The 12,061-nt window shown below is 45.1% G+C and overlaps 1 protein-coding gene across 1 annotated transcript in view; it reads left to right on the top strand.

Annotated features, from left to right (window-relative positions):
• Positions 1-9,607, top strand: part of LOC126263216 (UDP-glucosyltransferase 2-like) — a 95,086-nt gene extending 85,479 nt beyond the window's left edge. Inside the window, exons 6-7 of the mRNA XM_049960285.1 lie at positions 3,211-3,433; positions 7,731-9,607. Coding sequence (XP_049816242.1) covers positions 3,211-3,433; positions 7,731-8,019 — 512 coding nt within the window. The 3' untranslated portion in view covers positions 8,020-9,607. The remainder of the gene's footprint in view (positions 1-3,210; positions 3,434-7,730) is intronic.
• The last annotated feature ends 2,454 nt before the right edge of the window (positions 9,608-12,061 follow it).

Genomic DNA, 12,061 nt, shown 5'->3' with positions numbered 1-12,061 from the left:
ATTGGCAAACTTGAAGCTATCCCTTCTAAACCGCGTACATTCCATAGATTCAACTGGGTTATAAGTAATAGTCCTGCTGGTATATGGAAAGTGAAAATGGAAAACGTTCTAAGTGCCATATACACCGATGAACCAAAGAAACAGGTACACCTGCCTAATATCGTGTAGAACCCCCGAAAGCACGCAGAAGTGGCATGGACTCGACTGGTGTCTGAAGTTGTGCTGAAGGGAACTGACACCATGAATGCTGCAGGGCTGTCCATAAATCCGTAAGAGGGGTGGAGATCTCTTCTGAACAGCACTTTGCAAGGCATCCAAGATATGCTCAATAATAGTCATGTTCGTTACCAGCAGAAGTGTTTACACTCAGAAGACTGTTCTGGAGCCACTCTGTAGCAATTCTGGACGTACGGGTTGTCGCATTGTCCTGCTGGAATTGCCCAAGTCCGTCGAAATGCACAATGGACATGAACGGATGTAGGTGATCATACAGGATGATAACGTACGTGTCAGCTGTCAGGGTCGTATCTAGACGTATCGGGGTCCCATATCACCCCACATGTACACGTCCCACACAATTACAGAGCCTCCACCAGCATGAACAGTGCCCTACTGACGTGCACCGTCCATGGATTCATGAGGTTGTCTCCACACCCGTACACGCCCATCCGCTCCGAAAGCCCATTTCGATGAAGTTTCGTTGAATGGTTCGCACGCTGACACTTGTTGATGGCCCAGCAGTGAAATCTGCGGGAATTTGCGGAAGGGTTGCACTTCTGTCACGTTGAACGACTTCCTTCAGTCGTCATCGGTCCCTTTCTTGCAGGATCTTTTTCCAGCTGCAGTGACGTCGGAGATACGATGCTTTAGCAGATTCCTGATATTCACGACAGACACGAGAAATGATTGAACTGGAAAATCCCCACATCATCGCTACCTCTGTGATCTGTGTCCCATCGCTCGTGCCTTGACTACAACACCACGTTCGAATTCACTTAAATGTTGATAACCTGCCATTGTAGCAGCAGTGGCCGATCTAACAACTGCACCAGAAACGTGTTGTCTTATACAGGGTGTTACAAAAAGGTACGGCCAAACTTTCAGGAAACATTCCTCACACACAAAGAAAGAAAATAGGTTATGTGGAAATGTGTCCGGAAACGCTTACTTTCCATGTTAGAGCTTATTTTATTACTTCACTTCAAATCACATTAATCATGGAATGGAAACACACAGCAATAGAACGTACCAGCGAGGCTTCAAACAGTTTGTTACAGGAAAGGTTCAAAATGTCCTCCGTTAGCGAGGATACATGCATCCACCCTCCGTCGCATGGAATCCCTGATGCGCTGATGCAGCCCTGGAGATTGGCGTATTGTATCACAGCCGTCCACAATACGAGCACGAAGAGTCTCTACATTTGGTACTGGGGTTGCGTAGACAAGAGCTTTTAAATGCCCCCATAAATGAAAGTCAAGAGGGTTGAGGTCAGGAGAGCGTGGAGGCCACGGAATTAGTCCGCCTCTACCAATCCATCGGTCACCAACTCTGTTGTTGAGAAGCGTACGAACACTTCGACTGAAATGTGCAGGAGCGCCGGCCGAAGTGGCCGTGCGGTTAAAGGCGCTGCAGTCTGGAACCGCAAGACCGCTACGGTCGCAGGTTCGAATCCTGCCTCGGGCATGGATGTTTGTGATGTCCTTAGGTTAGTTAGGTTTAACTAGTTCTAAGTTCTAGGGGACTAATGACCTCAGCAGTTGAGTCCCATAGTGCTCAGAGCCATTTGAACCTTTTTTTTTGTGCAGGAGCTCCATCGTGCATGAAGCACATGTTGTGTCGTACTTGTAAAGGCACATGTTCTAGCAGCACAGGTAGAGTATCCCGTATGAAATCATGATAACGTGCTCCGTTGAGCGTAGGTGGAAGAACATGGGGCCCCATCAAGACAACATTGCCTGCCCAAATGTTCACAGAAAATCTGTGTTGATGACGTGATTGCACAATTGCGTGCGGATTCTCGTCAGCCAACACATGTTGATTGTGAAAATTTACAATTTGATCACGTTGGAATGAAGCCTCATCCGTAAAGAGAACATTTGCTCTGAAATGAGGATTGACACATTGTTGGATGAACCATTCGTAGAAGTGTACCCGTAGAGGCCAATCAGCTGCCGATAGTGCCTGCACACGCTGTACATGGTACGGAAACAACTGGTTCTCCCGTAGCACTCGCCATACAGTGACGTGGTCAACGTTACCTTCTACAGCAGCAACTTCTCTTACGCTGACATTAGGGTTATCGTCAACTTCACGAAGAATTGCCTCGTCCATTGCAGGTGTCCTCGTCGTGCTAGGTCTTCCCCAGTCGCGAGTCATAGGCTGCAATGTTCCGTGCTCCCTAAGACGCCGATCAATTGCTTCGAACGCTTCCTCTCGGGACACCTTCGTTATGTAAATCTGTCTCGATACAAACGTACCGCGCCACGACTATTGCCCCGTGCTAATCCATACATCAAATGGGCATCTGCCAACTCCGCATTTGTAAATATTGTACTGACTGCAAAACCACGTTCGTGATGAACACTAACCTGTTGACGCTACTACTGATGTGCTTGATGCTAGTACTGTAGAGCAATGAGTCGCATGTCAACACAAGCACCGAAGTCAACATTACCTTCCTTCAATTGGGCCAACTGGCGGTGAATCGAGGAAGTACAGTACATACTGACGAAACTAAAATGAGCTCTAACATGGAAATTAAGCGTTTCCGGACACATGTCCATATAACATCTTTTCTTTATTTGTGTGTGAGGAATGTTTCCTGAAAGTTTGGCCGCACCTTTTTGTAACACCCTGTATAGTCGTTCCCGACTGCAGCGCCGTATTCGACATATTTGCATATCTCTGTATTTGAATACGCATGGGTGTACCAGTTTCTTCGACGCTTCAGTGTATTACATTTGTCAGTAGAATGAATCTCTGTTTGTTCATAGCTGGTTCCTATCAAAAAATTCAGGAGGTGTTCTGATCACCGAAAAAAATAACCAGGGAAACTAGAAAACAAACAATTAAGAACGTGCTAAGTGCCAGACCAGGAAACTGGTATCAACGAGAAAGTTTTTACAACCTGATTCTCTCAAGGGATAAAACAGCAGCTAGACGTGTTCAGCGTGTACTGCGACTGAAGTGGACGCTGTGCTGTTCTTTCAGGCCACCCCAAGATCCGGGCGTTCATCTCCCACGGCGGCCTCATGGGGACGCTGGAGGCGGTGCACTGCGGAGTGCCGGTGCTGGGGATCCCGCTGTTCGCCGACCAGAAGCTCAACGTGCCCAACATGGTGCGCCACGGCGTCGCCGTCCAGCTCGACATCAACCACATCACCACTGACGAGGTCGTCGACGCCCTGCGCAATCTCACCGCTCCAGGATCTGAGTGAGTAACCACAGTCCGTGTATTGCAACTGCGCTTCCCTGCAACAACGTGCGTTTCTTATGGCAGTTTCATTTCGACTGACAACTGCACTAAGGTTGATTTCAAATATAGCCATAAGGTCATTTCTTACTCTTAGCACATATAACTGGGAGAGCCTTTTACAAAATACAGCCATACAATGATTTACCGATGCGTGCGGATACATCGTGTTGACAGAGTACAGACACTTTTCAGACAAAATTTCCTTTTCTACTTTTTATTTGCTTGCCTAACTGTTTAGTTAATAATTATCGTCAAAGATTTTGTTTGTAGAAATGATCTTTATAAGCCGCACGTGTACGTCGAAGCTCAAGGGCAAAGGAAAATATAGTGCTTCCTGCCAAGACCCGAGATAGTACACAGTGCTCCCAAAGCTAGTACCCTCGTTTGTAGCAGATGTGCTTCATTCAGACGAAAAAGCATCGTGAAAACTGTATAATTCTTTCAGTTTAGACCGAGCGAGGTGGCGCAGTGGTTAGCACACTCGATTCGCATTCGGGAGGACGACGGTTCAATCCCGTCTCCAGCCATCCTGATTTAGCTTTTCCGTGATTTCCCTAAATCGTTTCAGGCAAATGCCGGGATGGTTCCTTTGAAAGGGCACGGCCGATTTCCTTCACCATCCTTCCCTAATCCGAGCTTGTGCTCCGTCTCTAATGACCTCGTTGTCGATGGGACGTTAAAAAACACTAACCTAACCTCTTTCAGTTTAGGTGCGAATTATTTAATTTTATGCTCTTACCACTTGTCGTTTATGAATTACATACGTAAAAGTACCTGTAGCTGCATAAATATGTTTTGCGTTAAATATGGTACCGAACCTTTGTATTCCCTTCAGCGTTATGTGTACTGTGTCAGATTTTCCAAAAACATCGAAAGGTCAAGGTGAATGCCTTTACGCAGTAGTAACCCAGTGAAGATAGGAGCTGCACGGAGATCAAACTGGAAGCGAATAACAACCAGAAACTGCGAACAAGTTCGAGGAAAACGTAAGTGAAAGTCGCCACAGATGCACAAGATAATAAGCAGCCAACACATTACGCTTGATAGTTTTTCACAATAAGCTATGCACAAGATAATAAGCAGCCAACACATTACGCTTGATAGTTTTTCACAATAAGCTGAAAATGTGCAAACGACTGACGCCCACAGATTGCCAAAAATAGACCAGGTGCAATAAAACGTAGCATAAAGACAAACTTAAGCCGTGTTCTTACAGAACGCGATCTTGTAAATCACATTCTATGCATTTTCTAAGTTAGAGACTACAATTCCACGACAATCCTTCCTTCAGTGATTGTGTACGTCTCGCTTGGATTTTGTAAGAATCGATGTTGGCACGCTATTACATAGACTTAACTACAACATTAACTTAAAACAAACTATATACGTGACATTGTTTGCTGTTTTTGCTCACTGCTTACTGAGCAGATCAGCACTAGATGCTTCAAAAACACGGTGACGTCCTCGAATGCCACGTTTCTGCTTTACGTTAATCATTCACAATTAATGTGTTGTCGACGACAAGTGTAGCCTTAGTTGGGCCTTTACTTGTAAAAACCATGGGTGTGGTTGCTTGCACCGGAATTTTCATATGTTCATAAAATATTTCATTCAGTTTCTCAGTAGCCATCTGAAGACCATTTGAATTCCTTTAAATCAGCGTAATGTTCAAAAAATGGTTCAAACGGCTCTGAGTACTATGGGACTTAACTTCTCAGGTCATCAGTCCCCTAGAACTTAGAACTACTTAAACCTAACTAACCTAAGGACATCACACACATCCATACCCGAGGCAGGATTCGAACCTGAGACTGTAGCGGTCGCGCGTTTCCAGATTGTAGCGCCTAGAACCTCTCGGCCATTCCGGCCGGCCAATGTAAGGTCGTCAGGTTAAAAAAGTCTTTTTAATACCAAGAAATGACTGAACTGTATCTGTTTACCTCAAAAATTCAGCTGCAAATACCATCGTCAATGTTGATATTAAATACTTTGGGAGATCAATTACGTAATTGTCTTTCTCCTTTATTCATTGATATTGAGTCTGTACGTTTGCGGCTAGATCTAACACAAATAAAGTGTTTTCGAATATGCATGAATTATTGACGTCAGATGAAAGGGGTATTTTATACACGACATTATATTCAATATTTATCATCGCATGACGTAAAGGAAAATGAGAATCATTAATCGAACGACCGAGGATATGTTAAATACTTACGCAACATTGTAACAGCAGATGAAACCCAGCTTTATTCGTATGTGCCATGAACGAATCTGCATTCAGTTCATTGAATGTTCCAAGACGAAACGAAACCAACAAAATTGGTTCATTCGCGAAGCCCTTGTAGGAAAATGATCGCTTCTTTCCTTGGTTACAGCTTTGTCCTTTAGAGTATCGATGAACAGTTAGTGCTGAGTGGTATACAATGATTTTTTTGCAGAAATCATCGGTGAAGTCATAAAAAATCGAAAACGTCTCATCATTCTTCATTATAATAACTGGCCATTTGGCAGAGAAAAACGTTGAGTTAATGACTTATTGTTCGTGCTGGCCTTATTTACTACGTAACGGTTTCTTTCTGTCCCTAACATCAAACAATAAATGCTAGACAGCGAATTTCATTGCGTCAAGCTGCGGCTTCATCATTCCAAACATTAGAGAGGAAAACAAAAGTGTTGAGACTTCCTGGCAGATTAAAACTATGTGCCGGACCGAGACTCGAACTCGGGACCTTTGCCTTTCGCGGGCAAGTGGTAGAGCACTTGCCCGCGAAAGGCAAAGGTCCCGAGTTCGAGTCTCGGTCCGGCACATAGTTTTAATCTGCCCGGAAGTTTCATATCAGCGCACACTCCGCTGCAGAGTGAAAATCTCATTCTGGAAACAAAAGTGTTTCTAGAATCTCCTGTCCTCTCCTCTATTCTCTCCTCCTCTATCATCCTCTCCTGGTTTATCCTCTGTTCTCCTGTCCTGTACCTCCTCTCCTCTATCCTCCTCTCCTTTACCTGTATCTTGTCTACTCTATTCTCCTCTCCTCTACTGTTTGTCTGTCTCCTCAGTCCTTTATTTGTACTATAATCTGCTCTGTCCTCCTCAGCTCTCCTCTACCCTCCTTTCCTCTTCTCCATCCTCATTTCGTCTATCCTCCTCTGTTCTAGTTTCAACGCCTCTCCTCTAGACTCATCTACTATCTGCTCCTCTCCTCTACTGTATCCTCCTCTATCTTCCTCCCCTCTGTATTCCTGTTCCCGTGGCTAACATTGCTGCCTCTGGATCATGGTGTCCTGGGTTGGCTTCCCGTCTGGGTTGGGGACTTTCTCTGCCTGGGGTCTGGGTATTTGTGTTGTCCTCATCCTCCTCCTCCTCCTGCTCTTCCTCCTCCTCATCATCATCATTCGTGACAGTGGCAAGACTGGACTGCATAAAAATTGAGCTATGTAAAATTTGGGACCTTTTATGGGCACTGATGAACACGCAGTTGCGTACGCAACAACCAAACATCATCATCATCATCATCTCCTTTGCCCTCCCTATTTTCCCCTCCTTTTGTTTCTTCTCCTCTCTCCTAGTCTCCTTTTCTCTCTTCTTCTTCATCCTTCTCTTTTCCCTTATGCCCTTCTGTAGTCTCCTGTCTTCTCCTCTCCTTCCCTTTCCTGTGCTCCATCCTCCTCTCCTCTATGCTCTTTTGCTCTAGTTTCAACTCCTCTAGTCTCCTTTACCCCTTCTCCTCTCCTCTACGATATTCTCCTGTCTTCTACACCATCCTCCTCCCTTCTGCTGCATACAGCACTCGTCTCCCCTCTGTCCTCTACGCTCCTGTCCTCTACTCTCCTTGTATCCTCCTATCCTCTAGTTTCCACTCCTCTCCTCCAGTTCCTTCTACTCGTCTCTCCTCTATCCTCCTCTCTTCTATTCAGTCCTCATCTTCTTTGCTCCATACTCTTCTCCTCTACCCATCCGTACTCACCACTGTTCCCCTTTTCTCTATTCTAAACTCAGTCTCATCTCCTGTCCTGTCCACTACTTTAGTCTGCCTTTCTCTCCTGTACCCTCCTCTCCTCCATACTCCTTTTCTCTGTGCTCCTCCTCTACTCTCCTTTGCTCTCCTATTCTCTCCGGTCCTGTTCTCTTCTTGTAATCTGAGAAACAAAACCTTCAAACAGATTCCTTTCCTGGTATTCGTATTAACTTAGCAGGCGCCTCTCGTATGAAATTATCAGGAGAGTAAGCTGGACTTGTTGTCGGTGGGTGTCTCAGGTACTGGACGCGGGCCAAGCAGCTGTCTGCACTGTTCCGGGACCGCCCCCGCCCGCCGTTGGAGGAGGCGGCGTACTGGGTGGAGTACGTCGCCCGGCACCAGGGGGCGCCGCACCTGAGGTCTGCCGCGCTGGACCTGTCCTGGTACCAGTACCTGCTGCTGGACGTCGCCGCCTTCGTCGCCCTGGCCGCCGCAGCCGCGCTGGCCGTGCTCTGGGTCCTCTGCAGAAAGCTGATCTCTCTGGCGCTGCCTCCCACGAGGGGGCCGCGCAAGGCGAAAGCGTCGTGAGGAACTGCGGAGCTGGCTCCAAGACGTCACGCATGCCACGTGCCGTGAGGAGGAGAAGACTAGTTCATCAACTGCCGTGCTATATTTTTTCTATTTATTTTTAATCCACGACCGCACACAAATAACCGCATCTTTGTTTAGGTTGTGCAGAACAGTATTTTTGTTGTCAACATATATTGCCTCCCACATCACTCGCCTCCAGCACGGCGTGACGTTTACCCATAAGAGCTACGCATTTTTGGAGTGTCATTACAAAGCTAATGCAGACAGGTCCATTCAGATGTACCGTGGAATCTGTATATGCATTTCAAGGGCAACTTCACAATTTGTATCCGATATGTGCAATGGACATGACACCGCAATGCACACTGCAAGGGCCTATCGCCGGTTTGTGGCGAGTGTCACAGCTAAGGGGTCGCTGTTTCTTTGTTATATGAATAGAAGGTACAACGACCGCTATTTTTTTTTTAAGTTTTGTGCTGCACTTAATTGTAGAGCCGAATCTCTGTTCTAATATTTTATGCTTCGGCTGGAATACAAAACGGCTTCATAGTACCCCGATAAGTGTCCCAAAACCACGAAAGTAGGTGCTACAACATGCAGCGAATTAAGTATTTACATCATAAGCATGTTAATTACTATTTTCTTGACCTTTTTTAGTCACTTTCCTCTCTCTCTTACAGGCAAAAAGTAGTATTCAACATTTTAACTGTTTTATTTGTTGGATTTTACTACATTAAAGAATAAATATTAAGTAAAAAGAAGAGTGGAATAAGTATACAAAATCCATCTAACATTGAAAAAGAAAAATACACTTCATTCTCTTGTACAGACACTCTCACATAGAAGTGAATTTTGCACTACTTTCTTTGCAGTAATGCGGTGCCTTGCATAGTTCATTGTTTATATGCATATCACGTTGAGCGGCAGGCGAGTCGTCTTCTGCCAGTGGCGTTATGCAGACACGATGTCGTGCAGCGCGGGGTCGACGCCCTGGCCGCTGTCAGCTGCTCGGCTCTTGGAGCGGACACCTCTCGCTCGGTCATCGCGAGGCTGAGTAGTCCAACCAAAGACAAATCCGCGGCAGTACCAGGAAAATAAACCCGTGTCCTCCGCACAGCAGCCAGGCGCGCTTAGCTATCTGTTACGCCGCCAGACAAACAATCTTATATTTATTCCAATTACGGGCCATATTATTTTACACATGGTACTAAACATCGGTTTATGATGATTAATTTCGAGGCCTAGAAAATAATAAGACAGAGGCGTTCAATCTCATCGAGCCAGTGACGTCAGATGGCGCGCTCGTCTGTACACATGTCTGTCATCGCTGCACCTTAGTCTGTTAAAGTGTTGTGCAAAGTCAACATGACAGTTCGAATAGTTTGTATTTCATACTCACATTCTTACATAAAATGACAATCCTTTTTGGCTTGTTACTTTCTGACCATACCATATTTACATGTCGCTGAAAAATTGTTTGTTCTGTGATACCTCTTACTACTTTGTAGAACTCCAGAATGGTCATCATGCATTGTAATTGACTACCTGGTGATTGGAATAAAAATAAAAGAGCTTTTTAGGATAACTGCGTGTTTTGTTGCGACTCGTGTTTTCTACAAATGTATAATTAGGAATGTGTACTGGAAGTAAATAGAAATATTTTCAGACATCACAACGATCTCGTCACTCGTAAAAATGTTTGATTAGGTGAGAAAGAGAGGGACGTTGATGGAACGGGAAAGAGAGCTGCGAATCAATGCAGATACCCAGGTTTGACGAAACAATCATGTAAAACCAAGGTGCTTTTTAACAACTTTATCTATCACTCGCTCATATTTTTCTCTTCTTCTCAAAATATTTTGGAACCTTTTCATTTGTGCAGACTTCCACGTATTTTGTGTAATCCTTAGAAATGTTGCACAATTTGCTCCATCAATAATGTAAATCTCATTTTGGAAATATTTATTAAAATGATATTAATTCCCGGTGACTGTCTCCACAAAGAGAGGTCATAAGCTGTCAGGGGGACATGCAGGCACTGTACGAACCAGAATTGTCTTCTTAACAACAGTTCACATCACCTCCATCTATCGTAACCGACACATCAAGGTATTCTTCATGCAACGACAGTAAGTTCTCGATGGTCTTTATGGATCAACAGTCTGCCCCAAACACCAAAGTTGTGTACAGGTGTGACGAATGATTAAATTACCATGTTTCGATGTTAGCGTTAACAAATTATTTTTATTCAGACATTTGAATAAACTTGATTTCCGTGCACCAACACCTTAGTTTCGTAAAAATGTATGTCTTCCCCTCACTTGTCTCGAAAATGAAGGCGGTAAATAAGTATTCCCATTCATTAGTAAACACCTACATACCGAAATACATATACCCGCGTCTAACCTTCAAATAGCAAAAGTTCTTAACTCCTTCGTCCATTTTCTTCAGTGCATTTGTCTAATTTGTCTAAATAAAGACCGAGAGACAATTTGCGTAGCAGTCCATTGCTGAAGAATTTGCGATTTGCATTTTATTTAGTGCGTGTAACGTATGTGCAATCGTTCGGATGATGAATCAGACCTCTGACTACGTGTTCTAATCAGTCTGCCCGGCTAGCCTTGCTGTCTAACGTATTGCTTCCCGAGCGGGAAGACGTGCCGGTCCCCGGCGGGAATCCGTCCAGCGGATTAGTGTCCAGGTCCGGTGTGCCGGCCGGCCTGTGAATGGTTTTTAAGGCTGTTTTCCATCTACCTCGGTTCCCCTTATTCCGCTTCAGTTACACTATGCCAGAGATTGCTGTGCAAACGCTGTAACCACGTACGTGTACACCATAATTACTCTACCATGCAAACATTTGGGGTTGCACTCGTCTGGTATGAGGCGTTCTCAGGAGGGGGGGGGGGGGAGTCCACTTGGGGCTGAACCGCACACAATAACCCTGGGCTCGGTTTGGGGCGACGGTGGGGTGGGTGGACTGCTGTCGCCTGTTGTGGGGTTGTGAACCACTGAGGATTACGGTGGGACGAAGCCCCTCGGTCGTTTCTAGATCCCCAGTTTAATACACACATACACATGTATTGTAGCTACACAAAAAGTTGTTCCCGAAAACTCTACGAGAATAAATCGCGTGCCTGAAACTTCATTTGCAGTAAAAATGACATATAATGGACAAGAGATGATGAAAACAGGCCCTGGCTAACTATTTTTGGAAAGTAAGTAGTACTGTGTAACGGAAATGGTGAGTGGTACAATCTTTTATATTTAGAATGGAACTCGATACATTAAATAAAGTCACCATCCGATCCAATAACATTTCATCGCATAACAAAAGGTTTGATTATCATTCACATTAATATAGATGGTAAGAAGTATAATTTGGTCGAATTCAAATGTAAAAACGTGTAAAGGTAAGCTGTTTCATACCAATGCTTGCAGTTCTAAAAATGTGTCATGCATACACTATGTGACCAAAAGTATCCGGACATCTGGCTGAAAATGACTTACCAGTTCGCGGCGCCCCCTATCTGTAATGCTGGAATTCAATATAGTATTGGCCCACCCTTAGCCTTGGTGACAGCTTCCACTCTCGCAGGCATACGTGCAATCAGGTGCTGGATGGTTTCTTGGGGGATGGCAGCCTGTTCTTCACGGAGTGATGCACTGAAGAGAGGTATTGGTCGTTGAGGCCTGGCACGAAGTCGGCTTTCCAAAACATCCCAAAGGTGTTCTATAGGATCCAGGTCAGGACTCTGTGCAGGCCAGTCCATTACAGGGATTTTACTGTCGTGTAACCACTCCGCCACAGGCCGTGCATTATGAACAGGCGCTCGTCGTGTTGAAAGACGCAATCGACATCCCCGAATTGCTCTTCAACCGTGGGAAGCAAGAAGGTGCTTAAAACATCAGTGTAGGTCTGTGCTGTGATAGTGCCTTGCAGAGCAACAAGTAGTGCAAACCCCTCCATGAAAAGCACGACCACACCATAACACCACCGCCTCCGAATTTTACTGTTGGCAGTACACACGCTGGCAGAAGA

Source organism: Schistocerca nitens, chromosome 6 (assembly GCF_023898315.1).
Source record: "Schistocerca nitens isolate TAMUIC-IGC-003100 chromosome 6, iqSchNite1.1, whole genome shotgun sequence".
NCBI classification, from domain to species: domain Eukaryota; kingdom Metazoa; phylum Arthropoda; class Insecta; order Orthoptera; family Acrididae; genus Schistocerca; species Schistocerca nitens.
This window is presented reverse-complemented; position numbering and strand designations above follow the sequence as displayed.